Source organism: Dendrobates tinctorius, unplaced genomic scaffold, assembly GCF_039654945.1.
Source record: "Dendrobates tinctorius isolate UK_male_01 unplaced genomic scaffold, ASM3965494v1 ptg000060l, whole genome shotgun sequence".
NCBI classification, from domain to species: Eukaryota; Metazoa; Chordata; class Amphibia; order Anura; family Dendrobatidae; genus Dendrobates; species Dendrobates tinctorius.
In genome coordinates, this window is record NW_027361728.1 from 56369918 (window position 1) to 56392861 (window position 22944).

General features: G+C 44.4%; 1 protein-coding gene across 1 annotated transcript in view; it reads right to left on the minus strand.

Moving 5' to 3' along the window:
* The window catches only part of SMC4 (structural maintenance of chromosomes 4), a 164083-nt gene that overhangs the window by 136504 nt on the left and 4635 nt on the right, over positions 1–22944 (minus strand). Inside the window, exons 2-5 of the mRNA XM_073578967.1 lie at positions 22645–22792; positions 22025–22203; positions 21664–21855; positions 20955–21131 (exon numbers count right to left, since the gene is read on the minus strand). Of these exons, the coding sequence (XP_073435068.1) occupies positions 20955–21131; positions 21664–21855; positions 22025–22203; positions 22645–22780 (684 nt within the window). The 5' untranslated portion in view covers positions 22781–22792. The remainder of the gene's footprint in view (positions 1–20954; positions 21132–21663; positions 21856–22024; positions 22204–22644; positions 22793–22944) is intronic.

Consider the following 22944-nt stretch of genomic DNA (forward strand, 5'->3'; position numbering starts at 1 on the left):
CATACAAGGTTATCCTGGAAAAACAGTTGATTCCTTCTGTTTAGGCAATGTTCCCCAACTCTGAGGACTGTTGTCACGTGGACCCGTCCTGTGTGACACGGCTCGCAGGCCGGTAACTAAAACAACAAGACAAGGGGTAGGGAAACAGTTACAAAGGTGGTCCCTGCGATAGGGAAAGGGGACGTGGAGACCTCCTGCACTCCCCTGAGTCAGTGTCCCTAACGTTCCCTATGCCGGTTCGGCACCGGGCGCCGATCACGAACCTGTCGCCCTAGCACAACCTACACCTATCCCTTGCTAGGGAGCTGGGTGGCGCAGGCACTGGTCCCACCGCTGTACTAATACACACTAAGGAGAAAACACAAACAGGGAAACACAACTTAGCTTTACTCTGTTGCAATTGCTCCTGGCAACAGAGTCCACCACCAGCATGTAGCTCTCCTCCTGAATCGCTGCCACCAAGCTCTGTCAGAGCTAAGGAAATCCCCTATGACTCCTTTCACACCAGGGTCTGTCAGAGCTGGTCTCCAGCTCCTTCCTCCACCAAGGATGGTTGAAATGAACACTAGCACCAACACTGATTGCAACACCTGTGACTCTTTTATAGCAGGGCCAGCAATCACACCTGTATTATAACCATGTGCACTAAACAAAAGAAACTAGAGTGCAATGACGCTCACGACCACCGGGGGGAAAACTTAGGATTATTGCACTGTGTGTCGTTTGTTCTAAGTTTTCCCCCCGGTGGTCATTAGGATTATTGCACTGTGTGTCGTTTGTTCTAAGTTTTCCCCCCGGGGGCCATTAGGATTATTGCACTGTGTGTCGTTTGTTCTAATGGCCACCGGGGGGCAAAAACCTTAACCCCTTCACTACCAAGGGTGGTTTGCACGTTAACTTCCGGGCCAATTTTTACAATCCTGACCACTGTCCCTTTATGAGGTAATAACTCTGAAACGCTTCCGATCCCGGTGATTCTGACATTGTTTTCTCGTGACATACTGTACTTCATGTTAGTGGTAAAATTTCATTCAAATAACTTGCGTTTGTGAAAAAAACGGAAATTTGGCGAAAATTTTGCGATTTTCCAACTTTGAATGTTTATGCCCTTAAATCACAGAGATACAGCAGACAAAAACTTAATAACTAACATTTCCCACATGTTTACTTTACATCAGCACAATTTTGGAGCCAAAATTTTGCTTTTGTTAGGAAGTTATAAGGGTTAGAAATTGACCAGCGATTTCTCATTTTTGCAACACCATTTTATTTTTACGGACCACATCACATTTGAAGCCACTTTGAGGGGTCTAAATGATAGAAAATACCCAAAAGTGACACCATTCTAAAAACTGCACCCCTCAAGGTGCTCAAAACCACATTCAAGAAGTTTATTAACCATTCAGGTGCGTCACAGGAATTTTTTTGAATATTTAAAAAAAAAAAAAAAAAAAAAATGAACATAACTTTTTTTTGTCACAAAAAAAAAAATACTTCAGGTTCAATTTTTTTTATTTTACCAAGGGTAACAGGAGAAATTGGACTGCAAAAGTTATTGTGCAGTTTGTCCTGAGTACGCTGTTACCTGATATGTCGGTGGGAACCACTGTTTCGGCGCATGGCAGAGCTCAGAAGGGAAGGAGCGCCGTTTGACTTTTTCAATGCAAAATTGGCTGGAATTCACATCGGACGCCATGTCACGTTTGGAGAGCCCCTGATGTACCTAAACAGTGGCAACCCCCCAAAAGTGACCCTATTTTGGAAACTAGACCCCCCAAGGAACTTATCTAGATGTGTGGTGAGCACTTTGAACCCACAAGGGCTTCACAGAAGTTTATAACGTACAGCGGTACAATTAAAAAATCATATTTCTTTATCGCCTTATTGGGGGACACAGAATACCATGGGTGTATGCTGCTGCTGCTAGGAAGCTGATACTATGCAAAAACAAGAAAATTAGCTCCTCCCCGGCAGTATACACCCACCGACAGGCACCAAGCACCTCAGTTTGTGCTTAGTGTCTGTAGGAGGCGGACCGGGATATCCGCAGTTTTAATCCAATTTTCCTTTTCAGGTTTAGTTTGCACTTTTTAATTTTTCCTTCTTTTCTCTTTCAGGTTCTTTTCCATCGGGAAACAGGGTATAGTTATCACTCTGATTTCCCATATCATGCGGCTGAGCGAGCAGTGTGGTGTCACCCACAACGCAACTCTCAGTACCGCAGGCAGGACTTTTCCCTATCACCTTCTGGTGACAAGGGTTACGGACAGGTGGCTGGTCCTTGCCGAATCCCCCTCCTCACCCCTTTCTCGGGACAGGGCTGAGAGGAAGACGGCGATCGCAGGCGTTTCAAGCCATCTTTTGCAGGATGCGGGTACAGAGGACTCCTCCCCCCCCCAGCGGCCTGCCGTTTCCCCGTGGGCCCCTGTGGTCATCCTCTTCTGGGACGTCAGGTAAGTGCCTGTACGTTCCCTCCGGCCCCGCATAAGCTCCAGTGACATGGGAGAAGAAGGGACCTTGTTTTGCAGTTCCACAAGTTTGAAACTCCCGCCCTTTTCTGCCTGTCGCGCGTTCAGCCGCTTGCCTTCCTTCACTTTCCCTGCTCTAGCCAGGGAGTCTACGGGGATCCCCTCACTCACCGCAGCATCAGGACCTGGTCAGATCATCCTTAGCGCGGTATGTCGGGCATGGGGCTGCGGCGCCGTCAGGGTGGGAGGCACTTTCACTTTCCCCTCAGCGCGGGGAATTCCTCTGCTCTCCCTCCTCCCTTCCTGAGCGCGCTCTTTTCAGCGCGCCCTTTCTAGCCCATCACAGGGCTTCTTTCTCTTGGATGCCAGCCCCCTCTTCTGCCATGCCCTCCCCAGTCGCTATTAACCAATCACGGCACGGCCGCTAAGCTCCGCCCCCAACTCCCAGCACAGCGTTTCCTGATGCCTGAACCACTCCTTCCTGCGCTGCTTGGGGGACACTTCGGCGTTTTATTCTGCTGCTCGCACAGAATCTCGGCTCTGGGGCAGGGATTAGCTCTCCTCGGCAGTTATTCCCTAATATCTGCAGCCAATCAGTGCAGTTTACTTATGCCCAACCCTTCAGGGGATCTCTGCTTCAGGCCCACCGCTACCTATTACGCCTGTGCGCGCTGTAAAAAGTGGGCATCGGGTCAGACGTCCCCGTTCTGCCCCCCCTGCAGTCCTTCAAATATGTCAGCATCTCAGGAACGCACAGAGTCCCGGGCGGAGGGCGCTCTTCCCTCCTCTCTCCCCCCGGAGTGGGCCGTTACAATGTCACAGTCTGTTTCTGACTTGACAAAAGTATCACAGTCGCTGGTCCAGGTTTTAGAACGATTACCTCAGCTATCCTCAGCCACCTCTGCCCCGACCACCTCTCGGGGTGAGTCGTCCGCACCTGACCGCGACCTTCAGAGAGACAGACAGGGAAGGACTTCTAGGAAGCGGGCCCTGTCCACTTAGTCTTCGAGCTCGCAGGGCCCTTCCGCTCCCAGGCCGCCTCCTCCTCCTTCCTCGGATGACAACCTTCAGTCAGGCGAGGATTCTCATTCGGAAGCTAGCTCAGAGGGTAACAGCGTTTCTAAAACGCGGGACATGGTCGATAGTCTTATTGCAGCTATCTTCCAAACACTAAAACTTAAACAGGATGAGGCTCCAACTCAGGAAAGCTCTGTTCTCCTTAGACGAGCCAGACCTCCGTCTCGAACCTTTCCCAATCACAACGATTTTGACACTACCTTATCCAAACACTGGGAGCGCCCTGAGCAACGTTTCTCAGGCCGCAAGTACTTGGACGTTCTGTACCCCTTTGATGCAGAACTGCTCTCAAAGTGGTCCAAGGCTCCCGAGGTAGATCCTCCAGTTTCCCGGATAGCCTCAAAAACGGTGCTCTCTCTGCCAGACGGGGCATCACTCAAAGATCCTACTGACAGGCAGATTGAATTTCTGGCTAAGTCTATCTATGAGGCATCTGGCGCCTCTCTCTGCCCTATTTTCGCATCCGCCTGGGTGGCGAAGGTCATTTCCGCTTGGGCAAAAGTTCCTCGCAGAGGCATCTTAGCGTCAGCTCCTCAAGACGAGTTGGCAGATCTTGCAGATCAGATTAACCAGGCGGGAAAGTACCTTTTGGCCGCCTCCTTGGACGCGGCCGGCTGCGTAGCAAGGGCTAACAGCAACATAGTAGCTGTACGCCGAGTCCTTTGGCTAAAGTCATGGAATGCGGACACCACTTCGAAAAAGTCGCTTACCAATCTGCCATTCCATGGCTCTAGGCTCTTTGGAGCAAAGCTGGATCAGATAATTTCCGATGCCACTGGAGGTAAAAGTACTTCGCTTCCCCAGTCTCGACCAAAACGTCCTTTCAACAGAAGGGGGTTTCGACCGTTCAGGCCCTTTCGTCCCTTCTCTGCCACGGAGAGAGCCACTCAACAGGATCGGCCGCCTGCCACCAGGGAGCGGGATCAGAGGAAACCTTCCTACAAACCCGCTCCTCGCTGGAGATCTAGAGGTCAATATTCTAGATCTGCAGGAGCCAATTCCGGCAGATTTTCGTCTAAGTGACGGGTCACCCCCACCTGGAATTTCTTCCAGGGTGGGAGGCAGGCTTTCCTTTTTCGCGGATGCTTGGCTGTCCGTTGTCGACGACGCTTGGCTCAGAGAACTCGTCGCATCCGGTTACAAAATCGAATTTGCTTCACTCCCGAACAGACGGTTTTTCCGGTCTCGGCCTCCGCGACAGCGGGCCCAGATTCCAGGTTTTCTGCAGGCCATTTCCTCCCTTCTTTCCGCCGGAGTCATTGTTCCCGTTCCCTCAGATGAACGGTTTTCCAGGTTCTACTCCAATCTCTTTGTAGTCCCGAAGAAAGACGGCTCTCTTCGTCCTATTCTGGACCTCAAATTGCTCAATCGCCACGTGAAGATTCTTCATTTCAGGATGGAGTCTCTTCGGTCGGTGATTGCTTCCATGGAGCCCGGGGAATTTCTCTGCTCGGTGGACATTCGGGATGCCTATCTGCACATTCCAATTTGTGTGCAACATCAGAAGTATCTTCGATTTGCGTTTCAGGGAGACCACTTTCAGTTCACAGCTCTTCCTTTCGGCCTGGCTTCAGCGCCCCGGGTTTTCACGAAGGTGATGGCGACCGTCATGGCCATCCTTCGCTCCAGAGGGATCCTCATCATCCCTTATCTGGACGATCTTTTGATCAAGGGTTCGTCTCGCCAGGACTGTCTCCGGAGCCTTCAGATAACCCTGGACACTCTCAGCCGCCTAGGTTGGCTGGTCAACAAGGAGAAGTCCATTCTGATCCCCACCCAGCGTCGGACCTTTCTGGGTATGGAATTCGACACGGAGCTAGCCCGTGTTTTTCTTCCAAAGGAAAAATTTACAACTCTGTCCAAGGGCATCAGAACTCTCAAGGTTCTGCATGACGGTCCTGGGGAAGATGGTGGCCTCCATGGAAGCAGTGCCCTTTGCGCAGTTTCATCTTCGCCCCCTCCAGCTGTCTCTGCTTTCAGCCTGGGACAAGACCACGATGTCCTTGGACCGGCCTTTTCGGCTTCCTCTCAGAGTGAGGCAGTCTCTCACTTGGTGGCTACGGCCAGCGTCAGTTCTCCAATGGAGGTCCTTCCTTCCGCCTCAGTGGCAAATCATCACCACAGATGCGAGCCTTCTAGGATGGGGAGCCGTGTTCCATCAGAAAGCGGCCCAAGGCCGCTGGAAGCCACAGGAGTCTCTCCTCCCAATCAATATTTTGGAGATCAGGGCTATTTTCCTGGCCCTTCTTCATTGGCAGCCCCTCCTCTCCGGCAAGCCGGTCCGTATTCAGGTCGGACAACGCCACGGCCGTGGCGTACATCAACCATCAGGGGGGCACGCGCAGCAAACAAGTAATGTCAGAAGTGGCCAAGATATTACGCTGGGCAGAACGTTACGTTCCGACAATCTCCGCCGTCCATATTCCAGGGGTGGAAAATTGGGCAGCCGACTTTCTGAGTCGCCAGGGCCTAGCGTCCGGCGAATGGTCCCTGCACCCCGCGGTTTTCTCTCAGATATGCGACCGTTGGGGCACCCCGGATGTCGATCTCATGGCATCTCGGATGAACCACAAGGTGCCGCAGTTCGTAGCCAGGTCCAGGGACCCTCTAGCCGTCGCATGCGACGCACTGGTGACTCCGTGGTCCCAGTTTCAACTTCCCTATCTGTTCCCGCCTCTGGCATTGATCCCTCGGGTGGTCAAAAAGATAAAATCGGAAGGCGAACCAGTGATTCTAGTCGCTCCAGATTTGGCCAAGACGGCCTTGGTACGCGGAACTGGTCAACATGCTCGCGGACGTTCCCTGGAGGCTTCCGGACCGTCCAGATCTTCTCTCGCAAGGCCCCCTTTACCACGAGAATTCTCAGTCTCTGAGTTTGACGGCATGGCCATTGAGACCGCAATTCTAAAGGAATCAGGTCTGTTCAGTCAGGTTATTCAAACTATGATCAGAGCCAGGAAGCCAGCCTCTTCTCGCATTTACTATAGGTACTGGAAGGCCTTTTTCCGTTGGTGCGATGATAACAGAGTCTTCCCAATGTCTTTTTCTATCCCGTCTATCCTGGGGTTTCTTCAGGCTGGGTTAGACGCGGGTCTGTCCCTCAGTACGCTCAAGGGCCAGGTTTCCGCTCTCTCTATCCTCTTCCAAAGAGAGCTAGCTTCTCTACCACAGGTCAAGACCTTTCTACAAGGGGTTTCCCACGTGGCTCCTCCTCATCATTCGCCAATAGACCCGTGGGATCTCAACCTCGTCCTTAGCGCGCTCCAGAAGGCGCCGTTCGAGCCTCTCCAGGACATTCCTTTGTCCCTTCTCTCTTGGAAGGTCACCTTTTTGATCGCCATTTCATCCATCAGAAGAGTTTCTGAATTGGCGGCCTTGTCATGTCGTTCCCCTTACCTCATTCTCCATCAGGACAAAGCCATTCTCAGGCCCGTTCCTTCTTTTCTTCCAAAGGTGGTTTCCGCTTTCCATATCAATGAGGATATCGTCCTTCCTTCCTTTTGTCCGGCTCCATCTCATCCTCTTGAGAAGTCTCTCCACAAACTGGACGTTGTTAGAGCCTTGCGTGTCTATCTTGCCAGGACCTCTTCCTTTCGTCTGTCCGATTCCTTGCTGGTCATCTCTGAAGGTCGCCAGAAGGGCCTTCCGGCTTCCAAATCCACGATCGCTCGCTGGATTCGTTCTACCATTCTGGAAGCGTATCGTCTTCAGGAAAAGCGGCCCCCTCCGGGAGTAAGAGCTCATTCCACCCGGGCTGTGGCGGCTTCGTGGGCTGCTCGTCACCAGGCCTCGGCCATGCAAATTTGCAAGGCTGCAACCTGGTCATCTTTGCACACCTTCACAAGGTTCTACAGGGTTCATACCCAGGCCTCGTCTGATGCTGTGGTTGGTAGGAAGGTCCTGCAGGCGGCGGTGGCTCACCGGCCGACCTGAGCCTTTCGGTTACTTTCGTCCCTTTTTGCTGTTCCCACCCTTGGGACTGCTTTGGGACGTCCCATGGTATTCTGTGTCCCCCAATAAGGCGATAAAGAAAGATGGATTTTTGGTTCTTACCGTAAAATCTCTTTCTTGGAGCCTTCATTGGGGGACACAGCACCCTCCCTGTTTAAGTTGTACCGTGTTGGGTCTTTGAGTCCCTTGTTGGGTTGGTACATATGGTTCGAGTTTTTCTCGTTGCTTCTCCTACTGCTTTTTCACCAACTGAGGTGCTTGGTGCCTGTCGGTGGGTATATACTGCCGGGGAGGAGCTAATTTTCTTGTTTTTGCATAGTGTCAGCCTCCTAGCAGCAGCAGCATACACCCATGGTATTCTGTGTCCCCCAATGAAGGCTCCAAGAAAGATTTTACGGTAAGAACCAAAAATCCATCTTTTTTCCACAAAAATGATCTTTTCACCCTCAATTCTTATTTTTCCAAGGGTAACAGGACCCTAAAAGTTATTGTGCAATTTGTCCTGAGTATGCTGATACCCCACATGTGGGGGTAAACCACTATTTGGGCGCATGGCAGAGCTCGGAAGAGAAGCAGCGCCATTTGACGTTTTTTGGCTGGAATTGAGATCGGACACCATGTCGCGTTTGGAAAGCCCCTGATGTACCAAAACAGTGAAAACCCCCCACAAATGACACCATTTTGGAAACTAGACCCCCCAAGGAACTTATCTAGATGTGTGGTGAGCACTTTGAACCCCCCAGTGCTTCACAGAAGTTTATAATGCCCGGGCATGAAAATAAAAAAATCGTATTTTTTCTGCAAACATGATCATTTAGTCCCCAATTTTTTTTATTTTCCCAAGGGTAACAGGAGAAATTGGACCCCAAAAGTTGTTGCCCAATTTGTCCTGAGTACGCTGATACCTCATATGTGGGAGAAAACTACTGTATGGGCACACGTCGGGGCTCGGAAGGGAAGGAGTGACTTTTGGAATGCAGACTTTGATGGAATGGTCTGCGGGTGTCATGTGCGTTTGGAGAGCCCCTGATGTACCTAAACTTTTGACACTCCCCATAAGTGACCCCATTTTGGAAACTAGACCCCCCACGGAACTTATCTAGATGTGTGGTGAGCACTTTGAACTCCCAAGTGCTTCACAGAAGTTTATAATGCCCGGGCGTGAAAATAAAAAAAAATCATTTTTTTTTCCACAAAAATGATATTTTTTTCCCCCAATTTTTTATTTTCCTAAGGGTAACAGGAGAAATTGGACCTCAAAAGTTGTTTTGCAATTTGTCCTGAGTAGGCTGATACCCCATATGTGGGGGTAAACCACTGTTTGGGCGCATGACAGAACTTGGAAGGGAAGGAGCGCCATTTGACTTTTTCAACGCAGAATTGGCTGGAATTGAGATCAGACGCTATGTTGCATTTGGAGAGCACCTGATGTGCCCAAACAGTGGAAACCCCCCAATTATACCTCCACGCCTAACCCTAATCTCAGCCCTAACGGGAAAATGGAAATAAATACATTTTTTTAATTTTATTATTTTTCCCTAACTAAGGGGGTGATAATGGGGGGTTTGATTTACTATTTATGGTGGGTTTTTATTTTTGGCAGCTGTCGCACGCTAAAAGGCGCTTTTTATTGTAAAAATAGTTTTTGCATCACCACATATTGAGAGCTATAATTTTTTCATATTTTGACCCACCGAGTCATGTGAGGTCTTATTTTTTGCGGGACGAGCTGACGTTTTTATTGGTATCATTTTCGGGCATGTGACATCTTTTGATCGCTTTTTATTCTGATTTTTGGGAAGCAGAATGAACAAAAACCAGCGTTTCATGAATTTCTTTTGGGGTGGGTGCGTTTATACCGTTCCGCGTGCGGTAAAATTGATAAAGCCCTTTTATTCTTCGGGTCAGTACGGTTACAGCGATACCTCATTTAGGTCTTTTTTTTATGTTTTGGCGCTTTTATGCAATGAAAACAATTTTATATAAAAAATAATTATTTTTGCATCGCTTTATTCTGCGAGCTATAACTTTTTTTTATTTTTTTTCCTTATGATGCTGTATGGCGGCTCGTTTTTTGCGGGACAAGATGACGTTTTCAGCGGTACCATGGATATTTATATGCGTCTTTTTGATTGCGCGTTATTGCACTTTTTATTCGGCGGTATGATAAATCATTTTTTGCTTCGTTTATTTTTATTTTTTTTTTAAGGGGTTCGCTAAAGGGGTTAACTAATGGGACAGTTTTATAGGGTGGGTCGTTACGGACGCGGCAATACCAAATGTGTGTACTTTTATTGTTTGGTTTTTTTTATTTCCAAAAAATGAATTTGGGAATATATTTTTTTTTTATTTATTTAGCGTTTAAAAATTATTTTTAACTTTATTACATTGTCCCAGGGGGGACATAACTGTCATGTGACAGATCGCTGATCTGTCATATCACAGATCACTGTGACAGCGATCTGTCACAGGCACTGCACAAGGCTTCCTCGTGCCTGCGCTTTGCAGGCACTGAGGAAGCCAGCTCCCTGCAGGCCCCCGTCGCCATCTTGGATCCGGGGACCTGCAGGGATGGAGCCCCCCGCAGCAGCGCTGCACATAGCGCTGCTGTGGGGGGGCTCAGTGAAGCTCGGAGGGAGCCCCCTCCCTGCCGATGCTTCCCTTTAACCCCCCAATACACCGCGATCGTGTTTGATAGCGGTGTGCAAGGGACTAAAGTGTCGGGGGCGGTCCATGACCGCCCCTGACACATTGTGCTGGGTGTCAGCTGTGATAATCAGCTGACACCCGGCCGCGATCAGCGGCACTCACCATGTGGGCGCCGCTGATCGCTATGACGTAATATTCCGTCCATGGGAATTAGGTCCAGGGTCACATGGACAGAATATTACGTCCATTGTTGGTAAGGCCTGTTTCACACTTCCGTTTTTTCAAATCCGTCAAAATCCGTTGGTTTCCGTAAAAAAACGGATCCGCCATTTTTTGCAGGATCCTTTTTTTTGTCCCATAGACTTCCATTAGTGGTTACCGCGGATCCGTCAAAAAAACGGATCCGTTTTTTTAAAAACGGATCCGTTTGCATCAGTTTCCGTCAAAAAAACGGAAACGGATCCGTTTGGCGGACACAAAAACGGAAGTGTGAAACAGGCCTAAGGGGTTAAGCACAGCATAGGAAAAAAAAAAAAAAGTTACCTGTGCTTTATATCAGTCCTGATCCAGCATGGATCATGACAACTGTTTTTTCCAGCAGGATAATGCGCAATGCCACACAGCTAGGTCGAACAATGTGTGGATGAAGGACCACCACTATCAAATCCTTGTCATGGCCAGCCCAATCTCCAGACCTGAACCCCAATGAAAACCTCTGGAATGTAATCAAGAGGAACATGGATAGCCACAAGCCATCAAACCAAAGAAGAACTGCTTAAATTTTTATACCTGGAGTGGCATAAGGTCACCTAAAAGCAGTGGAAAGCATGACAAGTCGCAAGAAAGCTGTGATTAAAAATCATGGTTATTCCACAAAATATCAATTTCTACACTCTTCCTGAATTAAAACATTAGTATTGTTTTTTCTAAATGATTATGTGAACTTGTTTTCTTAGCATTATTTGAGGTCAGCAAGCACTGCATTTTTTTTGTTATTTTGACCATTTCTCATTTTCTGAAAAGAAATACAAAATTTAGTGCTTGGAAATTCGAAGACATGTCAGTAGCTTATAGAATAAAAGAGCATTTTACTCTTTTTTTATGTTGATTAAGATAAATGAGGGCTCTTTTAGGGGGGTGAGGGGAGGAGGGGCAGAGGTGGGGAAGATGTTGACTGACTATAAGTACCATTTTGGGGCAAATACAACTTTTTGATCACTTATTGCATTTTTTGGGTGGAGTTGCAGTGACAAAAGAGAAAAAATGCAATTCTGGCATTTTGATTACTTTGTTTACGGCTTTTACAGTGCAGCTGAATTCTTTTGGATCAAACTTTTAGAGATGTTCATGATTTTTTTTTGAAAATTAAAGCAGTGGGATTAAAAAAAATATATAATTTTTTAGTACCCATGGGAGACGAACCTCCAAATGTCTGTTTGATCTAAATACTGCAATATTTTGTACTGTATAGTATTTCTAAAATCACAATCTTTTATGAAGCACAGCCTGTAACCTGACATGGCAGCTGTGGAGCCTTCAGCAGGCCAATGGTAGTGCAGCCCCACCCCTCCTGCAGAGATTGACAGCTGCATCTAAGGGGTTAACAACAATCAATCCATCCATCCATCCATCGCTCCACAGCCCACTCCACACACAAGCACCAAACATGAGAGGTATTTCAGGAAGTGACAAAATCAACTTCTATGAACCAGGAAACCGTGTAATGCTTATTAAAATAAAATCATGTTTAGACTTAAAGGGAATCTGTCACCCTTTTTTTGGACTATCAGCTACCGGCATTGACATCAGGGGCTTATCTACAGCATTCTGTAATGCTGTAGATAAGCCACCGATGTAACCTGAAAGATAATAAAAACACGTTAGATTATACTCACCGGAGGGGGTGTCGCGGTCCGGTCCGACGCCTCCCATCTTCATATGATGCCGTCCTTTTCTTCCCTTCCTGTAGTGGCTCCGGCGCACTGCTCTACCCTGTTGAGGGCAGAGCAGAATACTGCAGTGCGCAGGCGCCAGACCTCTCCTGACGCCTGTGCACTGCAGGACTCTGCTCTGCCCTCAACAGGGCAGAGCAGTGCGCCGGAGCCACTACAGGAAGGGAAGAGGAGGACATCATCGCATGAAGATGGGAGGTGTCAGACCAGACTGCGACACCCATCGGACTGGACCGCCCCCTCCGGTGAGTATAATCTAACCTGTTTTTCTTATCTTTCAGAATGCTGTAGATAAGCCCCTGATGTCAATGCCGGCAGCTGATTGTCACCCTTTTTTTTTTTTGACTGATTCCCTTTAATAGTGTAGAAGTAGGAAAAATTATTTTTGATGGTGTTGGGGGGAACAAAACCCATGGAAGTCTATTTTGGTCAGATTTAAATCCCCTGCATAGGCTATTATTCAGACTTTCTAAAATCACTTTATGGATCTATATAGTCATCCAGATGTTCAAGAATCATGTACTAGCCGGAATTTTCATGGATATAACATGTGTCCATTAGTATTCTATAGTGCCATTCACATATCCAGATTTTTTTTTTTAACCAGATTGTGTTCTCAAAATAATAGAAATCACGGATCCAAGTCACATCAAAATTATGCCAAATATCTGTGGGATGTCAGTTTTTAATATTGTAATTAGGAGTTACGGCAGACCCCAATTTATTTTTAAGAGGAAAGTCACTGACAAAAATCTGATGATGATGAATGACAGATCAGATACTGATGAAAATCTATATTTTTTTTATTTTTCACACAAGAGAAATCACTGGGGTTTGAATGAGGCCTTAAAAAGGAGTACGTTTATAGAAACATGATTGATGTCCAAGAAATACCATTACACGTGTCGACAGGTTGGGTGTAGTTTGGCAACTTAACTCCACTCACTTAAAAGGAGAATACTGTATATGCTCGAGTATAAGCTGAGGCACCCAATTTTGCCACAAAAAACTGGGTAAACTTATTGACTCGAGTATAAGCCGGGTATGCATTGTCCCCTCATCCCCGTTATTGTATGCAAGGCTCCCCCCAGCCCCTAATCCCCTATCCTTGTATGCATGGTTCTTGAGATTATATAAATATATATATCTATAATAAAAAAAATATCCAAATTGCCTTCCTGCGTGCCCTCACTGGCGCCAGCATCTCTACCTGCCGAGCGATCACGTGGCCCTGCTCATTAAGGTAATGAATATTGACTCCACACCTATGGGAATGGAGAGCATGTATGTTCATTACCTTAATGAGTGGAGCCACGTGATCGCTCGGCCAGAAGAGCTGCTGGTGCCGGAATAAACGAGATGTAGTGCCAGCGAGAGCGCGCAGGAAGATGAGTAGTTTGTGTGCTGAAGCCGCCGGCTCCTATCTCTGTGCCCTGCTGCTCCCCGTCTTTCTAGGACAACTGACTCGTGTATAAGCCGAGGGGGGGGGGGGGAGTTTCAGCACAAATTTTTTTTAAAAAACATATCTATTTGTTGTGTTCTAAAAAAATGCAGTTAAGCCGGACACACTATAATGGGGGGGGGGGGGGGGTTGTATTTCAAATAGGTATTCCAGTTTGATCATTTTTATTTATTTAAAAGGATGCTACACTATTTTATACTGACCCGTTCTCTATTACATTGAAGTCTATAGATGACAGATGCAGTTTTTTTTATTTTTTTTAAACAGAATACAATGTATATCTTAAAAGGATATACTATTCATATTAAAATTCATCAGTTTGTACACACGGTGATTTTTTTTTTTGCTTAGAATACAAGGACATAGCGCGAAACAGACCTTACAATGCGGATTAGCACATGCATTACTTTTCTTACTCCTGATATATTTTACCAACACTCAGTTGTGATTTATGTCTCAACAGAAAAAAAAAAAAAAAAAAAAAAAAAGAAATATAGAAGAAATTGACAACTGTGTGTTACCATTCCCCTTGTCAAAAGATGTTCCCTTACACAGACTGGTATTAATTGGACAATGAATATAAGGAAAACACCTAGCTGTAAGTTTATTCATGAATTACTAGTCAAATTAACAGCTCTAAGGACAAATGATCCAGGATTGTTATACATTTTTGGGAATTATTTACTAAAACAGACAAGTCCTCTTTAAACACTTACTGACCGACAATACATCTTTTACTGTCCTGAGATATAAGAGAATAGCATCCCCCATACAGGTGACAATCCAGCAGCTATTGGCTGTACACTATAGCTGACAACTTTCTGCATCAGCCACGATCAGTGTTGGCACAAACTATAATGGTTAAACTCCTTAAATGCTGCTATCAATAGAGACTAGGGCATCTAGATGGTTAACAGAGTGCGGGGGTTCCCTCTTTAACCCCATATCAGATCTTGATCAGGTGGTCCTGGTGTTTGCCATAGCAGTACACGGCCAAATATAAACTATTTCATTCCTGTCATGCCACTTTTCATTAATACCTGAAGGGTCAATGAACTACCTGAAAGAAATTTTGAATATATGAGGGGTGCTGTTTTTAAAATGGTATCAACACTTGAGGGTTTTCAATATGTAGGGACCCAGAAGGTTACTTAACCCCTTAACGACCGCCGATGCGCCTTTTAACGGCAGCAGTTAAGGGTACTTAACCCCTTTCTGACCGCTGACAGGATAGTACGTCAGCGCTCAGACTCCCCTGCTTTGAGGTGGGCTCCGGCGGTGAGCCCACCTCAAAGCCGTGACATGTCAGCTGTTATTAACAGCTGACATGTGCCCGCAATAGGCGCGAGTGGAATCGCCGTCCACCCGCACCTATTAACTAGTTAAATCCCGCTGTCAAGCGCTGACAGCGGGCATTTAACTAGAGCTTCCAGCCGCTGGCCTGGAAGTGAGCTCATCACCGACCCCGTCACGAGATCGGGGGTCGGCGATGCGTTGCCTAGACAACCAGAGGTCTCAGAGACCTCTATGGTTGTTGCAGGCAGATCGCTTTGAGTGCCGCCCGGTAGCCGGCGCTCAAAGCACAGCAGTAAATCTGCTACATATGGGCGATCTGCTCATCGCCCATATGTAGCAGAGCCGATCGGGTTGTGCATGCTTCTAGCCTCCTATGGAGGCTACTAAAGCATGCCAAAAGTAAAAAAATAAAATAAAAGTTCAAGTCACCCCTTAATTAAAATAAAAAAATTCAAAACGCCAGAATTACATTTTTTTGGTCGCCGCGACATTGAATTAAAATGCAATAACGGGCGATCAAAAGAACATATGTGCACAAAAGTGGTATCATTAAAAACGTCACCACGGTCCGCAAAAAATAAGTCCTCAGCCGACCCCAGATCACAAAAAATGGCGACACTACAGGTCTCTGAAAATTGCGCATTTTTTTTTAGCAAACTTTGGAATTTTTTTTTTCACCAGTTAGATAAAAGAGAACATAGACATGTTTGGTGTCTATGAACTCGTAATGACCTGGAGAACTGGAGAATCATAATGCAGGTCACTTCTGGCATTTAGTGAACCTAGCAAAAAAAAAAAAAAAAAAAAAGGCCAAACAAAAAACAAGTGTGGGATTGCACTTTTTTGCAATTTCACCGCACTTGGAATTTTTTTTCCCGTTTTCGAGTACACGACATGCTAAAACCAATGAAGTCGTTCAAAAGTACAACTCGTACGGCAAAAAATAAGCCCTCACATGGCCATATTGATGGAAAAAAAAAAAAAAAAAAAAAAAGTTATGGCTCTGGGAAGGAGGGTAGCGAAAAACAAAACAAAACAAAAAAAAAAAATCAAAAAAAGCTCCGGTCATTAAAGGGGTTAAACCACAGCGCCGCTTTTTAACTGCGCTGACGAATAAGGGTATAGCACCCCCCAGAGTTGGAATTTCTCCGGGGTCTCGGCTACCAGGGGTAGTGAGACCCCATAGAACATGACTGGGTCGGTTTTTACCGACCCTAGTATTGCGATCACCGTTAATGGTATAACGGCGACCGGGGGAAAAGAAAAAAAAAGACAGGCCCATTTCCCATTTAATTTCTCTCTCCTCTGATGTGATCGCACATCAGAGGAGAGAGAGAGAGAAATAGGGTCTCCCCGGATCCCCCCTGGTACCTCCACTGTCCCTGCACCCCCCTGTGAAGTCCCCCGGCGTCGTCTTCTGGAATAAAATGGCGGGTACATGTGCAGTGCGCCCGCCGAGATCTGCCGGTCAGCACCTGGCAACAATAGGAAATTTTTCCTATTGATTCCTTTTGATCACTGTGATAAACCCCATCAAAAGTGATCAAAATAAAAAAAATTGTAAAGCAAACCCCCCTTTATCACCCCCTTAGATAGGCAATACAATAAAAATATATATTTATTTCCATTTTTCCATTAGGGTTGGGGCTAAAGTTAGGGTTACGGTTATGGTTGGGATTAAGGTTAGGGGTGTGTTGGACTTAGAATTGGGGGGTTTCCACTGTTTAGGTAAATCAGGAGATCTCCAAATGAGACATGGCGCCACCATTGATTCCAGCCAATTTCGCGTTCAGAAAGTCAAACGGTGCTCCCTCCCTTCTGAGCCCTGCCATGCACCCAAACAGTGGCTTTCCCCCACATACGGGGTATTGGCGTACTCAGAAGAAATTGCACAACAAATTTTGTGGTCCATTTTCTCCTGATACCCTTGTGAAAATAAAAAAAAAAAAATATAGGTTCCAAAGTTTTTTTTTTGTGAAAAAAGTAAAATGTTCATTTTTTCCTTCCACATTGCTTTAGTTCTCATGAAGCACCTGAAGGGTTAATAAACTTCTTGAATGTGGTTTTGAGCACCTTGAGGGGTGCAGTTTTTAGAATGGTGTCACTTTTGGGTATTTTCTGTTATATTGACCCCCAAAACTCACTTCAACTGTGGGGTGGTCCCTAAAAACATTGTTTTTGTAAATTTTGTTGGAAAAATAAAATTGCTGGTCAACTTGTAACCCTTCTAACAAAAAAAAAAAAAAAAAAAATTATGTTTACAAAATTGTGCTGATGTAAAGTTGACATGTGGGAAATATTAATAACTATTGTGCGATACGGCTGATTTAAGTGTACAAAAATTAAAAGTTTGAAAATTGCTAAATTTTTGCCAAATTTCCATTTTTTTCATAAATAAATGTAAGTCTTATTATTGAAGAAATTTTTACCACTAACATGAAGTACAATATGTCACGAAAAATCAACCTCAGTATCAGTGGGATACGTTGAAGCGTTCGAGTTATAACTTCATAAACTGACAGTGGTCAGAATTGTAAAAATTGGCTTGGTCATTAAGTACCAAATTGGCTGTGTCACTAAGGGGTTAAAACTGAAAAGGTCCCTATAAAAAGGAGTTTTGTAAATTTCCTTGAAAAAAAAAAAAAAAAAAAATTAAAGCTAGAATTAAACATTTTGTGTGAGTGTTTCTTTAAGGCCACGCTCAGTATTTTACATTCATTTTTTCCCATTGACTTAACCATGTGAGGGCTTGACTTTTCCCCAAAAAGTTGAAGTTTTGAACGATAGTACTTTACTGTGTAATATACTGAAAAATGGTGAAAACAAATTCCAAGTGGAGAAAGATGGTTAAAAGAAATTAAAAAACAAAAAACAAAAAACCCACTCCATTATTTTTTGGGCTTGGATTTTAACAGCAAACAGCGTTTATTGTACAATTAAAATGACCTGACAACATGATTTTCCAGATTGTATTATTCTAATGGCATAAAAGAAAAAAAAATTGAATTATTTTATAGCCAGGCAGCAGCATCAGCAGCGCTGGGGTTCTGGGTTTGAATCCCACCAAGGACAACATCTGCAAGGCGTTTGTATGTTCTCCCCGTGTTTGCGTGGGTTTCCTCCGGGTTCTCCGGTTTCCTCCCACACTCCAAAGACATACTGATAGGGAATTTAGATTGTGAGCCCCATCGGGGACAGTGATGAAAATGTGTGCAAACTGTAAAGCGCTGCGGAATATCTTAGCGCTATATAAAATATAAAGATTATTATTAAGAAAACAAAAACCAAAACCTGACTGGGATCAGTAGAGCAGCAAGGGTTTGAACGCAGCCATCCCCCCAAATAAACTTTCAGGCACAAATTTTCTTTTCAAAACAATCGATAACAAATAATCCAGAGTGTGGACATGCAGGAGGTGGCGGGAAAGGCTTGTTAGATTTCTCTAAGAGCAATGGAAAAGAGAAGGTGGCAGAGGCAAGGCCAACATACCGAAAACACTTAACCCACTTCCTGAATCCCTTAAGGTTAACCTCATTCATCTTAGAGAGGTGCAACTTTCATTAGCTTTTCACCACAAATTAAGTTGTAAACACCACAAAATATTTCATTTACTTATTTTCATAACTCCATCTGAGGTAAAGATTTGTTTAATGAAAACAACTACTTATAATTAGGAAATGTATTCTAACGCTGAGAAAAGCAAACAGTATATACAGAAATAAAAACAGTAATTTTTTTTGTCATGAGGAAGGGATTGGGAAAAATAAAAACACCAAGAATTAAACTTATATAGCTAGGCTTCAGAGAGTGCAAAAAAGGTGGAGCGTACAGCTAGTTTTCTTTTCGGTAGACCTAAATAACTACATTATAATTGTATAGTGGTAGCAGAACAACTATGTAACATATTAAACAATGATCCAATTTCCTTTTAATAAGTCAAATTAAAAAAAAAAATAAAATCCATGAAAAAAAAACAAAAATACACCACAGTGAGGCATCAGAAAGCACTCCTAACAATGAGGTGTATGGCTAATAAATGAAAGTCTTTCCTGTAGTTATTAGTGAATAGGGATGATAATCTAATCAGCCAGCACACTTTACAAAATGAAAGGAAACAGCCAGATTGGGTGTAATGCTAACCTGTACTGCACCTCTCATTGCAACCATCCAGCTGATCAAATTTGGCAAAGTGTAAGATGGAACTACTAAAATATAGAAAAACCCTCCCTGTTTTCAGACGATCCATAAGGAATCAGCAGCATATACTAAGTGGTTGGACTAGGGTTATCTTTGATATATGCAGCACACTGTGCTTTAGATTTTCGAACCAGGGGTTATAAGGAGCATTTTCTACTCTATCAGCACCACCAACTTTTACAACATGTGAAAATGATCGATAGAATGTAATCATGGCAAAAAATGCTAAGCAAGGAAAAGCATAATGTGGCTGCATCTACCGGCACCACTTGTTGGTATATGAAGATTACAACTTAAACCGTATGCGTTTGAAACAAAGCAAAATGCTTACATAATGTGCATATATTTTTGTTTAATACTCCCCCAACATTTTTTAGTTGCATTTCAGTTACATTAGTGAATGTTGGGAGTGGATAAAGTTGGGAAGTGCATGTCTAACCATAAAGTCTAGTATCTAAACTAAGTGCTGTTAAATTCCCACGTATGAATATTGTTATTACAAGTTGGAGATTGGGTTTATTGTGCACAAAAGGATTTAGCCAGTGCTACGTTATACAAAATTATATGCAGCATTACCAAGTGTCAGATATAATGCATGTCATTGGTATAACGACCAGTAATAAAAAAAAAAATTATTCATACGCATTTCTCTATCAAAGATTCATATTAATGTCCAACACAAAAAACAAAGAGGGCACAGTAGTTCCTAGTTATCAGGGGGCACTTTTAGCACAATTAGATATTTTATAGACTGGATATTTGCCTGTCTCAGCAGGCCGTTGCATGAGAGTAATAATAAAATTAATAACTTTGTCCCCCCTCCACCAATATTATATGTTCTAAAGTGTAAAGGGTTAATTAAAAGTTTCCAGTATTTTCTCATATATATATATATATATATATATATATATATATATATATATATATATATATATATATATATTCATAACCACAAAAGGTAGGAAGGAAAAATAAAAAACAAACAAAAAAAAACCAAACAGTCTTAACAGATGAAAAAGTAAAAACACTATTTTGTCACAATGTTAAAAATAAAAAAATTGTTAGTCTTTAAAAACTACACCACAACACTGGCAACCAGTAACTACTACCGTAATATATCACTGATAACAGGCAAACCAACAGAAATATCTGGAACAGATATTCCACTGAATGCACTCATACATATCACAAGCACAACCCCCAACTTAAGCAGCATGGTAATACAAGAGTTAATGAATAAACACCAAAACTTCAGTAGAGACATCAATTCTTCTTGGTACAAGTCATTTCAACTGCCAAAGTAACAAACTAATTCGGAAATGCAGGGATGACCGACTGATTTAAAGAGCAGCTAAACAATTATTAAAAAGATAAAGATACACAGTTAGGTCAAACTAGAAATCCAGCCGATCCCAGATGAACTGTGGAACACGCAAACATAATTAAAGAATAAAAAAAGTTAAATGTGTGCTATAATAAACTTTTTGCGGATGGTCTCCCAGGTGAATAAACAGATTTGATCCCATTACTGAATAATGCAAGTACACGTTCATAACTGAGGTCAGATTCTTGCCACACTAAAGCAGCACAATAATATTGGGGTCCACTATCTTAGCACCCAATATTTACGTGCTGCTAAAGCGGAACAGATTGCAGCATTGTCTCCCACAGGCAGCATGTCACTCTGGAAACACTGGTTACTTTCCATGAAATACTGGAGCAGCAAATAATGATTAGTATCTCTAGTATAAATGCAAATCATGATGTGCTGCTAGAGCTTCTCGTGGCTTTCAGGCTCTTCTCTCAGAAAGGAAACGATACGACACCTAAATCTATTACACACTTTGTATCACAGCATGACACAATATGCAATAACTACGCAAAACAATAATATTATATTACCTGAAGGATTAGAAACCTGTTGTGATCCAAATCAATGCCGTGACTTCGGAGTAAAACTCCAACATCCTTAAAAGATTTCTTTTTACCACTAATTTGGTAGACTGAGGAATTATCCTTATAAGCAGTTCTGGCTACATAGAAGTTGCTGTTCGGAATAACTTCAAAATCATCCCCTTCCTGTCAGAGAATAATAAGATATTAGTAAGTTCTTGTATCCTAATAAAACAGTCTGGGACAGCAGATATTAATGCAGGGATGACTGAACATCACAAAGAAAGGTGATCTTTACCAACTATCACCTATTTATTGGGATACCGCTTTTTATAAAAAGATACATATATTTACCAACTATAGCAGACAACATTAGTGAGGATGCCACAGATTCATGGCCAGGAGCGGCCAATGCATAAAGTACTCGATATAACAAAAGGCATTGGACAATAGAATACAATATCGGCATGCAAACCGGAAGCAAACAAAACAAGAGCTGGGAGGAGAATAAAAATAGAACATAAAATACAAAGTCCGTCCATTTACTATTAAAGTAATTAGAAAATTACAAAGCAAGGCCGCAATAGAAACTAAGTCACGGACAAAGACTGATTACATCACACAGAAAAAAAGGCAAACTACAAGCAAATATGGATATTAATTGAAAAGTGCGAGATTATCACAACTATGAAAAATCATGCAGCCAACGGAGCCTTACCTTGTCTACGATTGTCTGGAAGTGCACTTCCACTGTACAGCTCTGAATATCTGTATGTTCGTCTGAATTATGGATCAACACCGACAGCTTTTTGGATCTTATTTTTTGTGCTCGATAGCCAAAAACAAAGAGCATGGAGTCAATCACGTTGGATTTTCCACTGCCATTGGGCCCAATAATACAGGAAAAGCGCTGCACAAACAAAATCAGCATGTGAGCAGAGATACGCATCTTTATTACATGATATTCTTATGCTCATTATACCTTTTTATAACCAAGTCATCACTCCTTCTGCCAAGGAAACTACTGTGGAGTACAGAATTACATGCAGATGTTTCCACACACTAATAAGAGCTCTTACCTTATGGAAAGGCCCCAGAACGCGTTCTCCAGCATACGATTTGAAGTTCTGGTTTACAATATGGGTTATCATGAGACGAGGCGCTCCAGCTTCATTGGCCATTGCTGGAGGTGGGGGAGGAGGGATGCTACTCACAATCTCCTCTAAACTTCTATTATCCACCACCTCGCTAGCAGTCTCTAAAACACAGAAAAAAGGGGGATTCAGCCAGTAACTTAATAGACTGCAGCCAAAAGATAGCGGCAGTGAATGGCATACAGGTTGTACTCCTCGATGACCGCCCTTCCTCTTCCCCCACCCCTCCCAGGGGGATTCTGCACAACGAGAAAACTTCTATGGATGAGTCCTGTCCCCGATCCATAAGATCGTAGCTACCAAGTCATTAGAAACGCGAACAATACAGAGCAGCCGCAGCAACTTCTCTGACAGCCGCGTGCAGCCCGGCAAACAAGCGGTTAAGTGCCTGTCACCGTCCCAGCGCCGCTCACACAAAGGCGCCCCCTCCGCGGCCAGCGCGTCTCTCCAAACACCGCGGCCACAGGAGGCATCCCCGACAAGTGGCGATGGAATACGATGCCCAACCATTGCTGATCGCGGTGCTGCTCGCTGGCATCCCATACCTTGCGCTGCCGGTCTCCCATCCTCCGCTGGGGCTTCTGCCTCAGGAGCAGGCAGGGCTGTGCCACTCTCATCCAGGGCACTCTCTGTGGGCTGCTTGGCCGCAGCTGTGGACGATTTGGTCTTTTTCGGTGGCATGATGAGGGTGATCTGAGGCCAAAAGACAAGGCGAATCACTACAGAAATATCAGATCTGTTATACACCAGAAGAGCTGGAGCCCACCCCGGCATTAGACCTGTTATACATGTATGATAGGAGCTGTAGTCCTGCCTGACACCAGATCTGTTACAGATGATAGGAG